The 25,053-nt window shown below is 37.3% G+C and overlaps 1 protein-coding gene across 1 annotated transcript in view; it reads right to left on the bottom strand.

The window, feature by feature from the left end:
* Nucleotides 1-17,954, bottom strand: part of LOC149816518 (uncharacterized) — a 57,216-nt gene extending 39,262 nt beyond the window's left edge. Inside the window, exons 1-4 of the mRNA XM_089986674.1 lie at nt 17,611-17,954; nt 17,337-17,427; nt 16,587-16,665; nt 1,431-1,567 (exon numbers count right to left, since the gene is read on the bottom strand). Coding sequence (XP_089842800.1) covers nt 1,431-1,567; nt 16,587-16,665; nt 17,337-17,427; nt 17,611-17,776 — 473 coding nt within the window. The 5' untranslated portion in view covers nt 17,777-17,954. The remainder of the gene's footprint in view (nt 1-1,430; nt 1,568-16,586; nt 16,666-17,336; nt 17,428-17,610) is intronic.
* Nucleotides 17,955-25,053: the final 7,099 nt, after the last annotated feature.

Genomic DNA, 25,053 nt, shown 5'->3' with positions numbered 1-25,053 from the left:
ACCACACCTGTACCTATCTGACATAGTGATGCATCATGAAACCTAGATCACTGCACCCTTTTTCCTTCTTTTTGTGTTCTCTTAATACCCATGTTTCCCAAAATCTCATATTTTTTTCTCTTAATTGTCAAACATTCCATTATTTATTCTTCTCGGACTTTGTTTATTATTCCCCTATTCTTTTGGTGATAGACAAGCAGGGGGTTATCACCATCATGGTTCAAACCTAGACCCTCAATTGATACAGAGTCAGATATGGCGCGTTTAAAACAGAAATTCAAATTATTTTCTTCATTTCTTCTCTCCGTGTAACAAATCCAATGAAAACATAATACAAAAGGAAAAGAAATATATGTGTGAGTATACTCCGATGACATCATTAACTCCATTTTGTATCCCTCTCTGTTGACTATCGCCTCGATTCCCTTCCTAAAGAAAACCAGGATGTCCCTTGTAAATTAAAAGTATTTCTAAGATCTTGAGACCAAACCAATTCTGATGTATTGTTTTTTTCTTGGCCACGTTCATAGCATGGAAATCTCTTCTCCTTATGTGATCTTTCTTCCATCGATGGATTCTTATCCACTACATATGAACTCTCTTTCTCTTAAGCCATGCCTAAAAGTTCAGTATCTCCAATTAACTTGGAAAAGATAAACAACTTCATTCCTAAGTTCAAGCCATTTGGATTGATCAAACAGACACTGGATAAATACACCCTCCAACAAAATAAAGATGAGAATGGAGTTGCCACAAATATTCCCATTTGGGATGAAACAAAGAGATTAAGCAGCTTGCATCACATCCACACATACGTAGGAAGTTTTCATTTTCATACTGGACAATCGCACCACATTGGATCTTTGAGGTTGACCATATCAGACCTCCTCTCAGATTTTAGAAGCTATGTCACAACATGAAGATGGAGATATTTTGTGCAACCCATATGCAGAAAGGCACACAAGCCAAGTTGAGCCCAAGATAAAGTCTGTGATGAGAATGTTGGATAGAGAAAGGAATGAGATCATGCCTATTAAACCAATTTAGCAGGGAGGGGAGGAGGGAAGAAATGGCAAGAGAAAGAGAACATGTAGCTGCCAGACACTTAAAAAGTGGAGAATGAGAGGAAGAAGAGGACAAGGGACTTCAAAATTTACAGACACAGACCACATACGTTATGCTTGCACAATAATCATGCTCAAAATGAGAGAGGAAAATATACAATTAGTTGAAAAGAAACAATAAACACTTGGAAAAGAACAACGAATTACATCCTACATAAGCATAAATATTTACAATAAGCACGTCACTTACACATATATATTTATATTGAATATATCAAATCAGCATGCTCATCTAATAGAATTGCATTACAAGAAGCTAATTCATGGACAAATTTAAGCAGCACAAAACCAATTAAAATCCACCACCTTCGAGTTGCATTTTTTGTCTCTTCATTATCCATCCATTTTAGCTTTTCTTCATCAAAATCTGAACCCAGGCAGGATGTCTCAGGTGCTGTATACAAATCCGTGCCAAAGTCATCAAAGTTATCCATATCAACGTTCTGTATTTAAAGAAAAGGACAATGAATTAGTAATCAATCTAGTTTTGTCATTCAACATTCTGCATTTTACAGAATGGAACAAAGGACAATGAATTAGTAACACATCTAGCTTTAACATTCCTTTTGTTACTTAAACTGTTAAACAGCATTAAGCACCACGCAATAAGCTCCACAGCTCACCTTAAGAGAACCATTCTTGGGGTGGTATGGTTGTCATTGTTGTATTTCAATAAAATATACAATTCGATAAAAATGGAAGATGTGATGTTGTGGGTGTCACCATGCATAACTTTTTAAACAGTAAATTCATGGATTAGCAAGGGCATTGACATAATTTCAAAACCTTTTTTTTCACATGAAAAGCTAAAGGATGATACCAGGTAAAGGCTGACTATGATATCTATGACTCCTTGTTGGAAAGGATAGATTTCCTCTTTTTCTCTTGATCACTATAGGCACTCTTTACACCAGCAGCAATAAACCAAAAGGACAGCTATCCTAAAAAGGAAAGGAAAGGATGAATTTTCAACCTAGTAGCTTGACCAGTGGCCACCATCTCTCTCTCTCCCTCTCTCTCTCTCTCTCTCTCTCTCTCTCTCTCTCTCTTAAGGACGGTCCAGCCAAGGAGATCTTATCTTGAATACATTTTGGTCAAACTAGGGTTTAGCAGCCCAATACCATATCTGGTTCAGGTTGAATGAACCTGCCTCTAGGCAGGTGCACACACAATCCTGAAAGTGCAACATGAACATGTTATTCCATTTTTCTTTTTAAGCAGATTTAATCTTTCGTGGTATAAAACTCATGAGTCATACTTTGAAACTTTGGGAGAGGGTGATTGAGTCTAGGTTGAGGAAGATTGTCATGATATCGGAGAATCAATTTGGTTTTATGCCTGGAAGATCAACTATGGAAGCTATACATCTTAGACAACTTATTGAGAGAAATAGAGAAGAGGAACAAAGATTTGCATATGGTTTTTATTGATTTGGAGAAAGCTTACGATAGAGTACATAGGGACGTTCTCTGGTGGACAATGATGAAGAAAGGTGTTTCTCTCAAGTACATTAGTATAATTAAAGATATGTATGAAAGAGTAGTAACCAATGTCCGCACTTGTGGAGGGGTGACAACCAATTTTCCTATAACGGTTGGGTTACATCAAAGATCTGCTTTAAGCCCTTTCTTATTTGTTATAGTGATGGATGAGCTTACGAGATCATTTCAAGAAAATGTGCCGTGGTGTATGTTGTTTGCTGATGATATTGTTTTGATTGATGAGTCTAGAGCTGGGGTTAATGCTAATTTAGAATTATGGAGACAGACATTGGAAGCAAGAGGTTTTAAGTTGAGTAAGAGTAAGACAGAATACATGGAATGTCGATTTAGTAAGCAACGAAGTAGTGATGGGAGTGTAGTGAAGCTTGGTGAGCACGAAATACCGGTGGATGATTCTTTCAAATATTTGGGATCTATCATTCAAAAGTATGGAGAAATTGATGGAGATGTAAATCATAGGATAAAGGTTGGGTGGATGAAATGGAAAAGTGCAACTGGAGTGTTGTGCGATCGTAGAATGCCATTGCGGTTGAAGGGAAAGTTTTATAGGACGACTATTAGGCCCGCTTTACTATATAGTACGGAATGTTGGGCTGCCAAGAGACATCATATTCAAAAAATGAGTGTAGCTGAGATGCGTATGCTGAGATGGATGTGTGGAAATACAATAAAAGATAAGATTCGGAACGAGGAGATACGTAAGAAGGTAGGCGTTGCACCCATTGAAAATAAGATGAGAGAGAATCGTTTACGGTGGTTTGGACATATTCGACGAAGGCCTAATGATGCTCCAGTTAGAAGGATGGAGAAATGGGAAAATATATTAGTTAAAAGAGGTCGGGGTAGGCCTAGGAAGACGTGGATGGAGGTGATAAGAAAGGATATGAATGCTTTGAACCTCACTGAGGACATGGCATTGGATAGAAATGAATGGAGGAGAAGGATTCATGTGGAAGACCCATAATGATTTTCTTTGTTGGTTCATATCGCCGACCCCAATTGTTTTGGGATGAAGGCGTAGTTGTTGTTGTTGTTGTAAGCAGATTTAATCTTTAGAATAGATATATATTGACCAGAATAGCAATACAAAAGGAAAAAATTTCACCCTTGCCCAATCATGAAGCTTAGCAGCTTGACCAGTGGTCACCATTCACCAACTCTAGAAAAAACATGCATGCCATCTCTCTCTCCCTCCCCCCCCCCCCCCCTCCACACTAAGGACGGTCTAGCCAAGGCGAGCTTATCTTGAATACATCTTGGTCAAACTAGGGTTTAGTTGTTCAACACCATGTCTGGTTCAGGTTGAAACAACCTGCCCTTCAATAGATGCACATGCAATCCTGAAAGTGCAACATGTTATTCTATTTTTCTTTTCAAGCAGATTTAATGCATTGACCAGGACAGGACAAACAGTCAAAATATGTTATGCTGCAAATTGACATCTGAGGTATTCCTAGACTTAAACATAAAAGGTGAAGAACATTTTGCGGGAGAAAAAAATGTGAAGATTTTACAGATTGTTGCAAATAGCTGTCATGACTTATTTTTCAAATTCATAGCCAGACCGATATCATTTTAACAATTATTTTATAGATTGGCAGGGAGAGTAACTTCAACAGTTTAATCATACACATATATGTTGACATGTTTATACATTTTCAATTTTTACAGTGGTCATATAAACACAACCAAATTAAAAGTGAACCTTTAACATGATGTTTTCTCTAAGAAACCGCCAGAACTGCTTGAACCACATGCTTTGACCAGTAAAACCTTAAAATGCTTTAACCTAACAGGTAAATGGTGAAGAATATGCACCTTAATATTTTAAGATTGCTACCTCTTATTTACAGGTTTATTTGTAAAACCCATAAAAGAGTTACCAATGGTATCCATTAAAATAGCAAGACAATACCTAACATGTAAAGCGCATCATGCATACTCTTCACGATTTTGGAAATCAAGATACATCAGACCTCCTTGACTTTCGGGGTTCCCATGTTATTTTTTTTAAATTAATTATGACATAATGGTGGAGGTCGAATGGGATAACTGGACGGTTAGGCTGCACTATCATAAGTTCATAACCGAGAATCTCGGGTTCAAATCCCATAGGGGCTATCCCCCAGCTTGAATATCAAAAAAAAAAACAATCATGAAATAATGGTGAACTACTATTCAAGATTATTTCATATAAGAGAGGAATATTTCCCATAAATAAATCATGATGAATCATCTCCTGTCAATCAATCTATTCTCTTAAAACCCAGGGCAGAGTACACCTCAAACAATTTTTTGCTTCCAAAAGTAATGCTTACATGGAACATTATTTTTACATGTGAAAGGTTATTCGCATAGCATAGGTATTAACTTAAGGTTTCCGCAAGGGCTTAAAATCTTTTGCAAATAACTCATAAGCTATGTCACATGGGTGCGGGTGCGACACGGGTGCGGCGCAATTTAAAAAATTTTGGACACGGGGATTCGGCTATATATATATATATAACAATAATAAGTCGGCTATAGCCCATTAGGGGACACGGATAAGTGTTAAAATACAGTTTGCGTATGGATCTGGATCCAGATCCATACGCATGTTAAATGAAACACATGCTCATATAACCTCATTAATGGCATTCTTGTAATATCATTGTATATGTTTTATTTTATAATGTTTAGGGTTTTGGAGGTCGAGCAACAGAGTGCCGCCCCAGCCATTGTGCATTTCTCTCTCTCTCTCTCTCTCTCTCTCTCTCTCTCTCTCTCTCTCTCTCTCTCTCCTTGTTTCCTGTGGAAGCTGAACCAGGTACATACGAAAGGAAATCTGATATGGTATCAAAGCCTTAGCCATCCTGTGCGTGAAGAAGTTCTGAAACTTGGCAGATCAAGCCCGTGAACAGCAGATCGTGAACAACAACCTCATTTTCAGCGTGAACAGCGCGCTCGATCCTCCTTTTTCAGCGTGAACATCATGCTCATCGAGAACAACAACCTCCTTTTCAGCGTGAACAGGTCCCAGCGTGGACAGTTCCAGCGTGAACAACAGATCGTGAGCAGCAGTATTTGATGTCTCATCTTCTGAAATCTCATCTTCTGAAACCCCTGATCAGCGTGAACAACAGCCTTTGAAATCTCATCTTCTGAAAGTTGGTACCTTTCTCTTTTCTTTTCAGCGTGCTCATCGATTCTTTCTTTTTTGTTACTCATTCATTTTTTGTTATTCTCGTTCATTCCATCGTCTGTGTTGGTTCCATTTTTAAACTAAACATCAACGAATGCATCCTTGAATTGCAGACAAACCGACTGTTGTTCCCTTTTTATTTCAAACCAGCCTTTTGATTCCACAAGTTTTTCCTTTTCTTCATTGCTGCTTTAGTGTTCTTTGTGCAACACTTTTGGTAGTACAGGCATATGCCTTATTACAGTTTTACTGATTGATTAAGTGATCTCAAATCTGTTTATTTCTTTTCATTCATCTTGTTTGCTTATTCATTGTTCCACTGATATGAATTACTCTTCGTCATCCAGTCCCTCTGCCAATTTCTTGAGTCAGCTCGTTACAGAAAAACTTACTCATTCTAATTTTTTGACCTGAAAGAGGCAAATCCTTCCTTTTATACGGAGTCAGGATCTCGATGAACATTTGGATGGTTTAGTTCCTATACCACCACGGCTTATTTTGCAGGAAACCAAGGATGAGAAGGGTGACATAATTACCATTTCTATTAAGAATCCAGAGTATACGGCTTGGAGGAAGCGGGAACAGTCTTTGGTTGCTTATATTACGTCAACACTCTCTCAAGAAGTGTTGGTTACTCTTTCAGATGATTGCACTGCGGCGGATCTGTGGAGTAAGTTGTCTCAGACATACTCTCAGATATCAGAAGCCCGAGTTATGTACTTAAAAAATGAATTTCAAAGTTTGAAGAAAGGCTCCATGACAGTCATGGAATACATAGGCGCCTTGAAGAGTATTACTGATCAATTGGTTGTTGTTGGAAGTGCTATTGCAGATAAAGATAAAGTTCAACAACTTCTCAATGGATTGGATCCTGATTTTTGACATGTTTACCACAGCTTTATCCTGCCTTCCTCACTTGCCCACTTTTGACGACCTCCAAGCGAAACTTCTCCGGCATGAGATGATTATGAAGCAAAGGGCAGAAGGAAATGAATCAGCTCGTCCTCATTCACTTTTGGCCATGGACACTTCTGTAGGTTTTGGATGAGGGAATAGAGGGCATCAAGGAGGCAGAGGTCGCGGACGTTTTGGGCAGGGAGGACGTGGTATCTTGCCTACACCTAATATTTCAGGGGTTTTTAATACAAGGAATCAGAGGAGAGTACCCACTTGTTTCTTATGTAACAAAAGAGGACATGTCAAAACTGATTTTTGGTTCAATCTACAGAATAGAGGAAAAATCAACAAAATTGAGAATAAATCAGCTACTGCTGTGAACACAAAAGTGCCATCCACAGATATGCAACAACTTTTGTTATCAGCATTGTCACAGATGACGATCAAGCAAAATGAACAAGGCGAATGGTATGTTGATTCAGGTGCCGCCACACATGTTACGGGTAATGCGAGTAAGTTATCTCACTTATTGCCTTATTTTGAAAAAGGTAGTATAGTTACGGGAGATGGAACTTATCACTCCATTAGTCATACTGGCAATGCACATATCCCTATGTCAAAGTCCTCACTTCACTTGTCCAATGTCCTTCTTGCTCCTAATATTAAAAAGAACATTGTTTCTGTAGCTAAACTTGTTGACGATATGAATTCTTCCGTCGAATTTACTCCCTCTTCTGTTTATGTTAAGGATCTACGAATGAAGGAGACGTTCGCTAAGGGGGAGCGATAAGGAAACATGTACGCCTTCAAGGAGATTCCTTCAGTGTCTTCGCCCTCAGTCCAATCCTCCAGTTGAAGTCGTCCAAGCATTCTTCAGTGTCTTCGCCTTCAGAGTTTGTTTTTTCCTTCATTGGAAGTTTTTAATTCATCTCATTGTAATAAGCCAGATATTTGGCATAGTCGTTTGGGACATTGTAGTCGAGGTTTCGTTGAAAATCTTGTATTTGATGGTCTCCTTCCAGAGTCTAGTTTATGTTCATTTTCTGATAATAATAATAAATGTTCTTCATGCAAACTCTGCAAAAGCCATTTGAGATTATTTGTTCTGATGTTTGGGGACCCACACCTATTCCTTCTCTTTCTGGCAGTCGTTACTATGTTGTCTTTATTGATTTCAATTCCCGTTATACTTCGATATATTTCTTAAAACACAAGCATGAAGTTTTTCAAATATTTCGGGAGTTCTATTCGATGGTCAAAACAAAGTTTGCTTGTGATATTGTGCATTTACAATGTGATGGTGGAAGAGAGTATTCATCGAACGAGTTTATTGCCTTTCTTCAGGATATAGGAATAAGTCGACAGGTTTCTTGCCCTCATACTCCTCAACAAAATGAGGTTGCGGAGAGGAAACACAGGCATATTGTCGAGAGCGCGATGAGCATGTTACATGATAGCAATGTGCCCGTTAGTCTCTGGACAGAAGTTTTTCACACATCTGTTCATATCATAAATCGTCTTCCTATGGCACTTTTGGATCGGAAATCTCCCTATTATACTTTATTTGGGCAACATCCCTCTTACGATGAGCTGTGTGTTTTTTGTTGTGTATGTTATGTACATATTGATTCATCTCTGCGAAATAAGTTTCAGGACAAGGCTGTCAAGTGCAGATTTGTTGGGTATGCAGATGAATACAAAGGTTATCGATGCTATGACCCTACTACAAAACGTATTAGGACCTCCAGAAATGTTGTTTTTGACGAACAAAATTTTCAGGCCAATGACTTTAAAGTGTTGCCACCTCGAGAATTAGAAGTATATGATCTATGGATGAGCATAGATCTTTTTGCTAATACAAGAGAAACATGTCAAACAAATTGTCCTTCATTCGGCTTGAGTAGGGAGTTGAATGACTTACAAATGCATGTTGAATTATCTTCAGTTGAGCCACCCCCCAGTAAAACGTTTCTCTGGACAGATATACACTAGACTGGACAAAAATACAGAGCCGAGGAATGTGGAAAGCATCGCCAATGATTCGACTCAAAGGCCGTCACACATTAAGCATCCTATTCAACGATGGGTGAGTTATGAGACCTTCTCACTTGATTTCCAGTTGTTTATGTCTCAACTCACAAAACAGGATGAACCCACTTGTTTTAATCAAGCTCTTTAATCCCGTCATTGGACTGAAGCTATGAATGAAGAAATGGAAGCTCTTCATGAACGTCAGACTTGGGAAATAGTCCCTCGGCCAGAAGGAAAGAATGTAGTTGGCTCAAAATGGGTTTATAAAATAAAGTATAAGCCTGAAAGAAGTATTGACAGATATAAGGCGCGACTTGTTGCTCGAGGATTCACACAACAATATGGTGAAGACTACGATGAAACTTTTAGTCCGGTAGTCAAAATGGGTACTATTCGTATCATCATATCCCTAGCAGTCGATCAAGGTTGGAGCCTTAGCCAGATGGATGTTAAAAATGCATTTTTGCATGGAACTTTAAAGGAAGAAGTGTATATGGAACAACCACCTGGTTATGCAGAGAAGGATCCTACTGTCTGGGTGTGCAAACTAAGGAAATCTCTGTATGGGTTGAAACAGGTGTCCCGTTCCTGGTTTGAAAGTTTCTCTATGCAAATTCAGAGTTATGGTTTTAGAAGATAATCTCTGGATCACTCACTCTTTATTTACCAAAAGGCAGACATTGTTATACTTCTTATATATGTTGATGACACTGTGATCACTGGGAGCTCAGATAATCATGTGCAAGACGTGAAACAGTTTTTAATGAAAACTTTCAAGATGAAAGATTTAGGAGAGTTGCGGTACTTTCTTGGTGTGGAAGTTGACAGACAACAAGACACATTGACACTCATGCAACAAAAATACACTCTTGACCTTCTGGAAAGAGCCGGGATGACGAATTGCAAACCAGTCAGCACTCCTAGTGTATTACATCAAAGGCTGAGCTCTAAAGATGGTCATCTTTGTGTCAACCCTACAACGTATAGAAGTCTCGTGGGGATGTTACAATACTTGACCTTTACCAGACCTGATATAGTTTATGCTGTCAATCAGGTATCCTAGTTTATGCATGCTCCAACGGAGGGTCATATGAAAGCTGTGAAGCGCATTCTACGCTATTTAAAAGGAACTATAGGAGACAGACTTGTTTATCGCAAGAACGATAATCTGCATAGAGGACATGAACTCATCACTTATACATACGCAGATTGGGCAGGGGATCCAGATGAGAGACGATCTGTCTCTGGATATTGTGTATATATTGGGCACAATTTAGTGTCCTGGACCAGAAGAAAACAAAAGGCAGTGGCACGATCGAGTACAGAGGCTGAATACAGATCGATGGCTGCAGGCACAGCAGAAGCCACATGGATTACACTTATTGAGTGATCTTGGTGAGACAATTATTCGATCATTTCTTTTATGTGACAATCAAAGCGCAATAAACATTGCATGTAATCCTATCCAGCATAGTAGAACGAAGCACATTGAGATTAATCAACATTTTATACGATAGAAAGTCGAGATGAAGGGGATAGAACTACGTCATGTTCGAACAGAAGATCAAGTGGCATATTTGTTTACCAAGGGATTAACAGGACGTCAATTTTGGCTATTGAAGAGCAAGTTGTACATGATCCAAAATCACGTACAACTTGAGGGAGGATGTTAAAATACAGTTTGTGTATGGATCTGGATCCAGATCCATACGCATGTTAAATGAAACACATGCTCATATAACCTCATTAATGGCATTCTTGTAATATCATTGTATATGTTTTATTTTATAATGTTTAGGGTTTTGGAGGTCGAGCAACAGAGTGTCGCCCCAGCCATTGTGCATCTCTCTCTCTCTCTCTCTCTCTCTCTCTCTCTCTCTCTCTCTCTCTCTCTCTCTCTCTCTCTCTCTCTCTCCTTGTTTCCTGTGGAAGCTGAACCAGATACATACGAAAGGAAATTTGATAATAAGATCATGCGTCTTGATGTTGATAACATTCCAAGTGAGTACCAAATATCTTGTTGTATACGTTAACAGTTGCACAGACTGTGCAATGCAGTATGTGCAATGCAGTCACAATCACAGACTGTGCAATGCAGTCAGTTGTTGTTGCACAGTCTGGTTATATATATTTTTTAAATATATATATATATATATTTTACCCTAAAAATGGATATTTTTGGACTCAGTCAACATTGACAGAGTCCAAAACAAGGACGGACTCGGCTTTGACTTGTTGACCAAGTCCGACTCGGCGTTGACCGAGTCCGGGCCGTGTTTGAAGCCGCACTCGTGTCGGGGCGTGTCGACTAGGCTGCAGCGCCTCCCTAGCCGAGTCCGTGTGACATAGCTCATAAGATTACAACCTATGTCAAAATGATTCATGGACTCAAGGACACTGGGTTCGGATTAAACTCAAACGTTCAATTTTTTTTCAAAAATGGGACACGAGGACACAAAATTTTTAAATTTTTAACCAATAAAAACTATTTTTTGAATATTTTAACATAAAATGTATTTTTTATTGAAATGAAATAAAAATATACTAAAATATTATTTAAAAAATATTAAAATAATGTGATATGTGTCGGTGTCCAAGTCAGTGTGTCCGCTCATGTCACCAAAGGACACATAACCCATGAAATGTAAGATATTACCTTAGCAGTAAAAAATGCATCCACGCACTCATCTAGACTCCTAAACAACCTAGCTATGTTACATGGATACAGATACAGGAGCGGGTCACAATGTGGATACACTCAGCATGATACTATAATTTTAAAAAACTTAGGACACGGCGACACGACCATACAAACATAGACATATTTATGTGTGTGAGTAGGTGCATAAAACAACAATTTTAAAAAGAGAGAAGAGATACATTTTAAAATGTATAGGAAGCAGGAAGCGAGGAATAATAAAAGAAATATAAGAATTGAATGAGAATCAAAATGAAACACAAATAAAAACTAAAATAAAAGTAACTATTCTTAAATTTCATGATTTTTTAGTGTAAGAATTAAATTTTTAACAAAATCTAAAAATAATAACAACTAATTTAGAGAAAGCACATGAAAGTGAGTGAGAAGAGTGAGAGAAAACACATAAAAAACATGAAACGTTGAGTAAGAGAACATATAAGAATAGATGAAGCATGTGGAAAGCATAGAAGAAGCGTGGGGGAATCGAGGTTATCATCAAGTTTCGACAACGAGGAGTATCGCACTTCCGAAGTGAGTTTCTGGGAAGCGGGCTTTTCACCTATCTAAGAAGCTTCTGGTAACTTAAAATTGACATGCAATGTAATTGATGACAAAATACTCAAGTGAATACAAAATAAGTAAATAAGATCATAAAAGAAAATAAATAAAGTTAATGACACAATGTTGACTGTGAAAAACTTGTTTGACTATGTCCATGAAGTGTCGTGTCGTGTCCGTGAAGTGTCCGAGTGTCGTGTCATGTCAGTACGGGGTACACATGACAAATGAAGTGTTCGTGTGACAGCAACCTAGGCATAGGCCTTGCACCTAGGTTGGTATTTTGTATTTGTTTTTTATAATGTTTAAAACATTATAATCAAGTTTGAGATGACGCAACAACAAACAACAACAACAACAACTACACCTTCATCCCAAAACAATTGGGGTCGGCGATATGAACCAAAAAAGAAAATCATTTCGAGTCTTCCACATGAATCCTTCTCCTCCAATCATTTCTATCCAATGCCATGTCCTTGGTGAGGTTCAAAGCATTCATATCCTTTCCTATCATCTCCATCCATGTCTTCCTAGGCCTACCCCGACCTCTTTTAACTAATATATTTTCCCATTTCTCCATCCTTCTAACTGGAGCATCATTAGGCCTTCGCCAAATATGTCCAAACCATCGTAAACGATTCTCTCTCATCTTATTTTCAATGGGTGCAACGCCTACCTTCTTACGTATCTCCTCGTTTTGAATCTTATCTTTTATTGTATTTCCACACAACCATCTAAGCATATGCATCTCAGCTACACTCATTTTTTGAATATGACGTCTCTTGGCAGCCCAACATTCTGTACCATATAGTAAAGTGGGCCTAATAGTCATCCTAAAAAACTTCCCCTTCAACCGCAATGGCATTCTACGATCGCACAACACTCCAGTTGCACTTTTCCATTTCATCCACCCAACCTTTATCCTATGATTTACATCTCCATCAATTTCTCCATACTTTTGAATGATAGATCCCAAATATTTGAAAGAATCATCCACCGGTATTTCGTGCTCACCAAGCTTCACTACACTCCCATCACTACTTCGTTGCTTACTAAATCAACATTCCATGTATTCTGTCTTACTCTTACTCAACTTAAAACCTCTTGCTTCCAATGTCTGTCTCCATAATTCTAAATTAGCATTAACCCCAGCTCTAGACTCATCAATCAAAACAATATCATCAGCAAACAACATACACCACGGCACATTTTCTTGAATTGATCTCGTAAGCTCATCCATCACTATAACAAATAAGAAAGGGCTTAAAGCAGATCCTTGATGTAACCCAACCGTTATAGGAAAATTGGTTGTCACCCCTCCACAAGTGCGGACATTGGTTACTACTCCTTCATACATATCTTTAATTATACTAATGTACTTGAGAGAAACACCTTTCTTCATCATTGTCCACCAGAGAACGTCCCTATGTACTCTATCGTAAGCCTTCTCCAAATCAATAAAAACCATATGCAAATCTTTGTTCCTCTCTCTATTTCTCTCAATAAGTTGTCTAAGAAGATATATAGCTTTCATAGTTGATCTTCCAGGCATAAAACCAAATTGATTCTCCGATATCATGACAACCTTCCTCAACCTAGACTCAATCACTCTCTCCTAAAGTTTCATAGTATGACTCATGAGTTTTATACCACGATAGTTTGTGCAATCTTGTATATCACCCTTATTCTTATATAGAGGCACCAAAGTACTCTTCCTTCACTCATTAGACATCTTATTTGTCCGCCAAATCATGTTAAAAATATTTGTCAACCATTCTAAACCTTTCTCTCCCAAGCATTTTCAAGCCTCGATAGGTATACCATCTGTGCCAACTGCCCTTCTTGATTTCATTTTCTTCAAAGTCTCTGCAATTTCTTTCTTTTTAATCTTGCGCATGAAGTCACGATTCATCTCATGAAAAGGAATGAAGAAGTCTCCTAGATCCTGAGCATGACTTTCATTAAATAGCTTATCAAAATAATCTTTTCAACTCTCCTTAATCTCCTCATCTTTAACTAAAACCCTTTGTGTTTCATCTTTGATACATCTAACCATACCCAGATCCCTCGATTTCCTATCTCTCATCTTTGCAAGCCTATAAATATCCTTCTCGCCCTCTTTGGTATCAAACTTGTCATAAACCTCCTTATATACCTTATCCCTCGCGTTTCGAACTATTTTTTTAGCTTCCTTCTTTGCTAGCATATACTTCTCCAAATTCACATTACCATGACTCTTACTTAGATTTCTATAACACTCTTTTTTAACCTTAATAGCTAATTTGACATCCTCGTTCCACCATGATGTATCCCTACCTAGCGGTGCACCGCCTTTAGACTCACCCAATACCTCCTTAGCCACCTTTCTCATGCCACCCGCTATCTTATTCCACATTGATTCTGAATCCTCCTCGAGACACCAATCAACTTCCTTAACTACCTGCTCTACAAACATTCCTTGTTTAGCTCCTTTCAGTGCCCACCACTTAATTTTAGGATCTATCCTATGTCTATCCCTTTTGTGGCATTGTCTAATTCTAATATCTAAAATTAAGACTCTATGTTGTGTAGCTACACTTTCTCCCGGTATAACCTTACAATCGATGCAACAACCCCTATCTCTCTTTCTAAGTAGGAAAAAATCTATCTGACTCGTATTAACCCCACTTTTAAATGTTACTAGGTGAGAGTCCCTCTTCCTAAACCAAGTGTTTGCTAAGATCATATCATAGGACAAACCAAAATCTAAAATCCTTTCTCCACTTTCGTTTCTTTCTCCTATACCATAGCCTCCATGGATACTCTCAAACCCATCCCTACTAATGCCTGCATGTCCATTAAGGTCACCGCCGATGAAAAGCTTTTAACATAAGATATCCATTGTACTACTCCATCTAAATCTTCCCAAAATTGACGCTTAATGGAATCACCTAAACCTATTTGAGGTGTATAAACACTAATAATATTAATAATATATGTACCTAATACTAATTTAATAACTAAAATCCTATCACCCTTCCTACGGACCTCAACTACATTATCTATAAACTCACGACTCATAATAATCCCTACTCCATTCCTATTCCTATTTATTCCTGTATACCAAATCTTATATCCCCAAGGTTCTATCACTTTTGCTTTCTCACCTACTCATTTGGTCTCTTGTAGACATAAAATATCAATCTTTCTCCCTACACATAACATCTAATAACTCTACCAACTTACCAGTTAAAGAACCTATGTTCCAAGTGGCTAACCTAATTTTATGGTTTTGAACTAACTTCTTTACCCCCACTCGTCCAACAAAGTTTGAGATGACGCATTTTGAAATATTAAGTTTTCATATTTTCTTACTTTTTAGATTCCTTATGTTTTATTTTAAGTATTAATATTTTCTGCAGGTCTCTAGGCAATATCTAGGCACTCACCTAGTCACCTCACAACCCCACTCCTAAGGGGGGCAATGATTAGGCACTGCCTAGTGCTTTTTACTAATAAGGATATTACTTGCTTAAGTCACTCAAGATATCCTACTTTATATAGATGTGGATCTATGTCACAAGGACTCTTCAACTAGGTGTCGCACCCGCGTCGCACCCACACCCGATGCGATCAAACTGACCCTGGGTGCAGTCAATTCACCCAGGGTCATTTATGTCCAGCTTTTGGACTTTATATATATATATATATATATATACTTTTTTATATTTTTGCCGCACCCCCGCACCCAAGTTTTTTGAAAGTGTAGCACCCCCGCACCCATGTGACATAGATGAGGATTGTGGAGATAAGAGCACAACATGACATATGTGAAAGTTGTAAAATGTGTATGTTATCATGCATGCTTTTATTGCCATGAAAGCATTTTTGCCTTTTTTGCTTTTTTCCTCCATCTTCATTTTTTGCATAAAATTTTGTTATTTGATGTTTCTTCCATTTGTACTCTTGTTGTTATGTATCATTTAAGCTAGTGAGAACATTGACATTACTCAACAGTTCCTTCTATTATTTTCAATACAAATGGCAATAGACATTCATTTAATACAGATCTGGGTTGTTAAGATATGTTCCCCATATTGGTTTAGTGTTAAACTTTTTCAGATATGCCTTGAAGTTTGATAAGCTTAGAATGACATAAATCCCATATGCTAGAGTATATATGTGGGTGTCTATGAGAAATTTGAGGACACTTGTTTATAAATGTCGGGGCAGTGTCAAATGAAACAGACTGCATGGGCATGAAAAAAATATATTGTGTTACGTGGGATGTAGCAAAGATACTAATCAAATCCAAGTGATCATGAATGACCAGGAAAGAAAAACATCTGAACTGGAATATAGAACAAGCTTTACAAGGCACACTACATTTACACCGATTAGAAACTTAGAAACATCTAGAGGTGCCACAAATGTGCATGGGAACAGAAGGAAAAATGTAGTGGACACACAACACAGCAAATACGCTAATTGAGAATATGAAAATAGTTAACCGCAACAAAAAGTCATTCAAACCAGAATTTAAGTCACACTTACACATAAATTATTACCAAATTAGCAACATTAATGCACAAATACACGCTCAAGTGACTTACAGAAGAAGGCGGAGACCATGGTGTAGAAGCAAGATCCCCAAATTTGTTCACAGGACCATAGGTGGAGGTGCTACATAGCCTACAAAGTGTTTGAATAGCAAGTAAGCTCAATGTAAGTGAATAATCCACAAGCCCAACCAATCGTCACAGGGCATGATTTTTAAGCAGTCACGTGATGAAATTTTCACTTGCATAATGCAAGTGAAAAACTAGATATTCATGGAGGGTCTAGAGCCATCATTTCTTCACAATTGATCAGAAGAGTTAAGACAACTTATACAAGTAAGCTCAATGGAAGTGCACAATCCACAAGCCCACCCCATTGTCACAAGGCAGGATTTCAAGCAGTCATGCCTAGGAATTTTCACTTGCAGAATGCATGTGCAGAAGTAGATATGCATGGAGAGTCTAGAGCCATAATTTCTTCACAAATATTTAGAAGGGTTAAGACAAATTATAATGCAATCACGCAGGATCACGGATGTGTGTAACATGTGAGTTAAATGAACTATGCAACAGAATGCGGAAGCATAAGACTACATCCTGAGAAAATTACTCCTTCAAACTGAAATGATAAAAGAAAAATACATAGATTATTGTAAATTTCATCAATGCAAACAGCAATAACATATCCTCTTCTGTCCCTTCATATGTATTTCCCTTAGAACTGAAAAAGATCACCGCTTGGATTTTCTTTATGGCATTTTCATAGCTAGGAACATCAGAAAACAACCAGTAAGAAGAACTCACACAGCGTCAACAGGATTCGCCTTCGCGGATGGAACCCTCTTTATGATCACGTTTGCACCCGACGGAATTTGGCGATTCTCGTCTTCGAAAACTGAACCAAATTGAGAAATCAACAATACATCGATACGAAGAAAACAGCAGCAACAACAACAACAGAAACAACGAAATTCATACAAACAGCATCCCAGGGTTTCACTTGCGAATCACTTCGTGAAAAGAGGAAGAACCCTAATCAAAAGGAAATTTACGACGAACGGAGAGCGAGAGAGATCACCTTCTCCGGTCTGTGCATCGGAGATGAAGAGATCGAAATCCCGGCAGGCCTTGAGATTCTTCTGGTCGACTATCTTCGCCCGGAGATCGCAGACGGAGATGGAGGGACCGCCAATGCCGACGGAATCGAACCCGACGGAGCTCCTGAACTTGAAATTCACAGCCATTCCGTGGAAAATTCCGCCCGTCCGATGGTTGAGCTTGAGACCGTCTCTCTCTCTCTCTCTCTCTCTCTCTCTCTCTCTCTCTCTCTCTCTCTCTCTCTCTCTCGCTTTGCAATCAAACAGAGGAAAACAGTTTAATCGCCGAAGTTTTTGGGAGAAAAACCGCAAACTTTCGCTCTGAGAAATCTCGAGAGAGAGATCTCCAACGTCAATTTAGCGGAAGAGTTAACTCTCGATCACAGGATTTGGGGGCTCGGGAGGGCACCGAGTCGCCGGGGTTTTATCTAGGGGTGTCAACGGGTCGGATTTGGTTCGGACCCAGGTGAAACTAAATTCAGACCTGATTTGAAATGATGGTACCGGGTCCGGACCTGAGTCTAATCTGACTCACCATAAGAGAAATCATACCAGATCCTATAAGAATTCCATGAATCAGACCTGGACCATACCTTGTCAAATAATATATTTTATCTTTTTTAAGTTAAAAAATTTTCGGATCTTAGTCGGAACTTGGGCGGGCCCAGGTCTGTTATGAAATTTCACAAACCATAACTGGCTCCATATATTAATCGGACCCTTCATGTCCGACCCAGATTCTAATCTGACCTTCTTGTTAAATGTTAATCACCAAACCCCAACTCTATAGGATATGGTACGGGTTGGGTTCGGGTCACACATTCTTAGAATAATCTAAATTTGGCAACGGTGACGTCACCTTGTTTATTTTTAAATATTGTCAAATTGAAAATATTCATTATACAACGAAAATATGGCTACAAAAGCGTAAACACAATAAACCAATCATAAATAATTGTATAATAAAGCATAACTTCAAGCATCTAAATAAGCCTAGTCATTGTGTAATTTTAATTCCGACATGTTAGAAAATGTTTTCCTCATCACATTGGAATTAGAGGTTAATTTTCATTTGTAAGAAAGTCAAATTTTATCTATACTCAATTGGAACGTAGGGAACGCTAGTTTCGAAATTAGCCTTCTTGTTGGGAAATATTTTTGCACTAAATTTTCCCTACTAATATCGTTTTACAGCATTTCTTATTTTCCCCTTATTTTTAAGAATAAAATAATATTGGTAAGTTTTTGAGGAAATGTTTGCTTTTGATAAGATCCTATGTTTCAGGTGGTATAATTTTTTCTTCAATCCTAAAAATATAAACTTGAAATATTCAGTTTTTTCGTAAGCAATATAGGATGCCAAAATTTGTATAGTTTTAGAGTTTGCTCGAAAGTGGTTATTTTTCTTAGAAAGAATCATTTATATTATTGCTAATTTATCCATCATTTGGAGTTTGGATATTTTCCAACAAAAATTTATCAGATAAAAAAATCAAAAAGATAAATTTCCCCTATTAGTTAATTAGTTCTTTAAAGAAATTGAAGTCTGATACCAATCAGACTTGGATCCAATTTTAGTAGTTTTCGCATGGGATTCAGAATCCAAACCAAGTCTGACTCAAAGTCGGACAAAATCCGACCTGTTTAAAAATAAATATATATCTGATTTAGAGTATACACCTAACTGGATCTGGATTTGGATTGTCTATTCAATCCAAAATCCAAATAGGAAATTGATTGCTTTAGAACCAATTATATTCGGCCCGAGTCCAACCCTACTATGACTTCTTTACATCTAAGGGTGCAAATGGGTCGGATCCAGTATGGAGGTTTTGCAATTTTGGGCTGTTTTCGATCCAAACTGTTTCCATCCTTATTTTCTCCCCTAAGAAAATTAAGGTGAATGCTGGAGTAACAGTAACAAGTGAGTGACACACACACACGGATCTAATGGGCAGACTGTCCCGAATCTGAATAGAACCAGCCTTGGATCTGGCCCAGCTTGACAATGACCCAATCAAGCCCATCCAAAAAAGGGCAGGGCCAACCAGCCTGCTGTCCAACCCTACTTTGACGGATGATTTTTTGTGGCCAACTATAGTGACAACTATGAATTAATAAATGATTTTGATGCCCAACCGTTGTGATGCAGGAGTAGAGCTGAAGACCCAAGTCCATATGGATACATTTAGATCCATTTGTATTTAGATTTCTATTTGTTATTTTGGATTTGGACCAATGCATTTGATCCACAATTTTAGAATATATTTTATCTTTTTAGCAGGTTATCTTAATAGGTTGGTTGTTTTTATCAAAATTACGAAGATGAGAGGGGGCAAAGTCAAGGAAAGTTGGATATGATATTATTTCCTGTTTAATTCAATTTTCAACTATTTTTAGTTATTTCCTGTTTTTTCTTTTAATTTCTTGTATTTTCTTATATATTCCAAGATAATTTAGCTTGTAGTTGCATTCAGCTATCAAACCTGTAAGATTCAGGAATGTTCTTCCTGAACCGTTACATCACATTGTGACAACTCTTCGATCCTAATTTTGCTTTGTCCATCAATGGACTTTGAAGTTTTTACCAGACAAACTCAGCCTTATCACATCCTTTATTGCACTATTGATCATCGCCTTTGTTAATAACTAAAACTTATTATTTTCAACTACTCAACAAGTGCTTCCCTTATTAGTTTACCCTCAAGCTTTGTTACCCAAACCACAACAAAAAATAAGAGAAAATACATAAAACAAGAGAAGACAAGAGATTTATGTGGTTGGACAATCTGGCCTACGTCCACAGGAGAAATGATGAGTAAAATTCACTAGCAAGATGTGAGGAAATACAAAGGCGGATAAAGGGCTATCAAAACCCTAATTCTCAGTACTCCCAAAGAAGGCAACTATACAAAAGACTAATGGTATAAAACTCTAGCTGGTACGAAAGAGAAAATTACAAAACTTGACAGGTCCATACTGCGACCCTCAATCTCTTCGCTACCACTACAAAACTTATTGAAAATTTTCGATGTACAGTCACTAAAATATTTTCAGATCGGGTCTGGAATTCAAGATACCCACAACAAGTTTGCCAATCCAAACTGATCTGATAGATGAAAGTTAAAGGATAAATATTTGTTGTATGTATTTACTAAAAAAACACCAAGTTTTTTGGTGAATTTAACCTTACAGATTTATATGGTTTGTTTAGTAGAAAACGTGTATTCGATCATGGGATTGTTATATAAGTAGGCTTTTCAAGCCCTTAAAGAATCAATGACTCAAAATGCACTGATCATGATTCAAAAACATCTGTTCACATTGAAATGACATAATCCAAGATCCATTTATTAATAAACAAACCATGTTGAATGCATCTACATGTTCAAATTGACTAGACAAAAATGTGCCTTTAATTTCTAACCAGATGGTATGGCATCACAGCCTTATACCATAAGGTTAATGCATTTCAAGCTACACTAGTTGGAACAGAAATTGGAAATTGAATTACATATTGAATTGGTTTTCCCATGTTTAAATGAAGTAAACTCAAATAGCAATAGGCTGACAATAAAAAATAAATTTGAGTAGTTTATATCTCTTGGAAATTATTGATCTCCATCTTAAACAGCAGGGCATGCCTTTTTGAGATCTAGTTTGCTAAATCTCATCGATACCTGTATTTGCATAACACACTTAAATTGCAGATTAGTGTTTACTGATTTCAGCATTATCCCTCAAATCTCAAATCGCTGTGCTCAAGTTCTGCACAAAAAACTGCTTGCACGATTTAGCTACAAGCTGTACCATTTTGTGGGCATTGAAAAGGATGTGTAGAATGTAGCCATACCTAATATCTCACTTGTTCCCCTTCAAATATCCTTTGCTTTTTTAGGAAGTTCAGAGTTGTAAAAAGGTTCATGAAAGAAAATCTTGAGCATCAGTTAAGAGCTGGCTTGCCTGTTGTCTGTGGAAGACTAGCAAGTGTTGCCAAGACTTACAAAATAGAACGTCTTGTTGGCAAAAACTGCATGGAGAATGAAAACTTACTAGAAGTGGCCATCTTTGGTCTAGTCGAAGCTTGTGTTGACGTGGGTGGTCAGCATTTTCATCAGCCTATCGCACTCACGATGAGCCCAGGCCATCAGGTTGAAAGGTGGGCAAGACCCTTGAACCTAATGTGAGAGAGAACACCCTTGGTTGCACTCATCAAGCAACCATGTTTTTCTTTATATAAGGGAGAAAGAGTGGGGTTACATGCATGGCATTCATGCATGTGAACCCTTCACATACCTATATTGAATGTGAACTATTCACAATCAAGTAACCTCCTTCCACTCTTCTTCCTTGTCTTTTGGTGTGCTTTGTGTCAAACCGAGTCCAGATGTCTAACATTCTCCCACTTGACCAATTGACATAAAAAATACACAATTGAGCTTCTTTACCATTATCTTGATTCAATTTTCATGTAAGTTACATAATATTATATGTTATCTTGTATTACAAGAATGAATCATATGAGTTATGGAGATGAACGCCTCTATACAAGATGTCATACTTTCATGCACTACAATATTATTCATTTTCAATACTTTAGCATATTAAGATTACATTTATAAATGAATTGGTCTCTAACCCATTCTATTGGTCATTTTTAATATTGTTATTCTATTATTCTCTCTGTACATAAATGAGAAATATTTTATACAAAATCAACAATGCACAAAATCATAGAGAATCAATTTAGTTTCATAAATATGATCGCATATATTCATAATGTAAAAAAGAATCAAACACTCATTTTCATTATAGGAATATAATCCTGGTGCTAGCCTTTTAGTAAAGAAATCTGTAGTCATTTTCTTTGTACCGATTATATCAATACATATTAAATGATTCTCAGTCATTTATTTAACAACAAAGTACTTTAACTCCATATGTCAACATGAGGTTTAACTCTTGTTGTTATTCGAGAAAAACACAACTTCATTATCACAAAAAATCCTTTGATCTTTTCGGATAACCAATAAAAAATTCACTAGTCGTCTTAGATTTAGCTTTTGACTGAGAGTTAGAACTCTCCCCAGAGGTTTTCATTTTGTTTTTCTTATTGAAAGAACCATTTTTTACTCCCGGCCTATATTTTCCCTCATAAAAAGTCATGTGTACTCGGTACTTTCTCACTATTTAATTTTTATTTCTCTTCAATATACTTGGTCAAGAGTTTATTAAAGGATTATTCATCATTATGTGTATTGCAAGAGATCTTGAAGAGTCTATATTTCATATGCAATGAGGTCAAAAATCAAATGAACTAAAAAAGAATCTGAAATGATGAGCTTCATGTCATTCAACTGAGATATAATATTTATCATTTCTAAGATGTGTTGTCGGATGTGACTATCACCAAAATATTTCATAGACACCAACTTGGGCATCAAGGTACTAGCCTTAGCTTTATTAGAACTGGCAAACTAAGTATCAATGGTCTAAGAAATTCCTTCACAGTCTTATGAGAGATGATACCTTAAATGTTTTTAGCCACTATTGATTGCAAAAACAATATGCTAAGTCTATTTGAGCACTCCCACTTCTCAGAGGTAACTTTTTGATCGATTGTACTATGTTCTGTAAAAGCAAAAGGTTTGTCTATTCTAAAAGCCAAACCTAGATATATGTAACCTAGAGTAAATAATACTATTTTTTTTAATCCAAAAAATTAAATCCATCTAACATGAGAATATTATTAGAACCGTCAATGATTAAAGAACCTAATACTATAAGGACGAAAGAAAAAAACTATATAAATGCTCAAACAAGATTCATGTTGAAAATGTAAAAATTAAGACCCTTTATTATTCACCTTTTCTAATACAAGCATAATAAGGTCATTATCGTTCTACTTTGGTAGAAACAACATCTCTTCAATTATAAAAAAATTAACTTCAATTGGTGAAACTAATAGATCATGTAACCAGAAATAATTCAACATTTAACCTTTAGGTATAAACATACTTCATGAGTTAATATACACACCTACTATTACACCCTATGTGAATTTGGAACACAGTGACCTTCCTTTGGATAGAGTCATTGTTTCATAAAGTCACACATTCATAATACTGAATCTTAACATGGTCCAAAGAATCCTTAATCAATACAACATAGATCATTTTGTTGATTGCATAAGTCAGTTAATCGAGATCTTTTACCACAAACATATTTGTATTATAAAGTATGCCCATGCACATATAATGCATGTATATTCATGACAAACTATGTATTCTAACATCAAAAGCATAAATTTATGCTTCATCTCATATGCATAAATACAATTTTCATAAAATACATAACATATGTCATGAATTTAGTCATAGTTCATGTTTAAATATCATGGATAACTGAAAACCACATAAAATGCATGCAAGAGTCATGCATCTATGATAATAAATATACATAATGCATGAGAAAATAACAAAAACAAGCTTTTACAAGTAATACTTGGGATCTCCATGTTGAAAAAAACCAAAAAGTACTCTTAATTGGTCTGAAATGACCTTAAACTAATCAACAAAGACCCTCAACCAGTCTCAAAACAACCAAACCAGTTTGAAACATGTACTAAAGCCTATAACTCTTAAAGTTGAATAAGAAAACTCCTATTTTTTCCCAGATACAAGAAAACATGGTCTTCACATACAAGAACCGATAAAAAAGGGCTTTAAACCAGTCTCAGAATGCCTCGTATCGGTCGCAAAATTGGTTCAGCTCTTTAAAAAGGGTTGAATAGTGCCTGGACTCGATTTCGAACCTAATCTGATTCAGTTTAGATTTTGATCCAATCTCAATGGATCCTAGGTTGAGATCCATGATTCAGTCCTGATCTGAATCCAGACCCTATCTAAAATGCGTCTCGGATTGGATCCCACGTTCTAGACCCAGTTTCAAACCAAATACCAGATTAGATTTGGATCCTAGACTCGGTCTAGAGCTAGACCCGATCCAAACAGGATACCGGGTTTGATCCGAATCGAAGACTTGAATCAGTTTAGACCCAACCCTATAACCCCGAATGGGTTTGGGTCTGAATCGAGTCCTCAAGATCAGGTTCAGACCTGATCCACTCAACAGATCCAGGTCCGCATTGGGTCACCTCAATATGGGTGCAGACTTGAGCCTCTTGAAACCAAGAAATACTTTCAGGTTTGGATCGAGTCCTTGACCCGGTCGGAATCCACTGTAGATGCTACAATTGAACCCTACCAACACCCCTTTGAAACTTAAATTTTTTTTAAGGGTTACGGTAACACCCGTAACTCTCTTCCCTCCCCTTGTGGCAGCCATCACTGGTGGTAGCCGTCCACGACGGCCGTCAGTGATGGCTGGACTGTGGCAGTCAACTGTCGTCGGATACGACCATT

The sequence above is a fragment of the Nuphar pumila genome, chromosome 14 (genome assembly GCF_984573655.1).
Source record: "Nuphar pumila chromosome 14, dmNupPumi1.hap1.1, whole genome shotgun sequence".
NCBI lineage: Eukaryota > Viridiplantae > Streptophyta > Magnoliopsida > Nymphaeales > Nymphaeaceae > Nuphar > Nuphar pumila.
The sequence above is the reverse complement of the archived record's forward strand: the minus strand, read 5'-3'. Positions and strand labels throughout refer to the sequence as shown.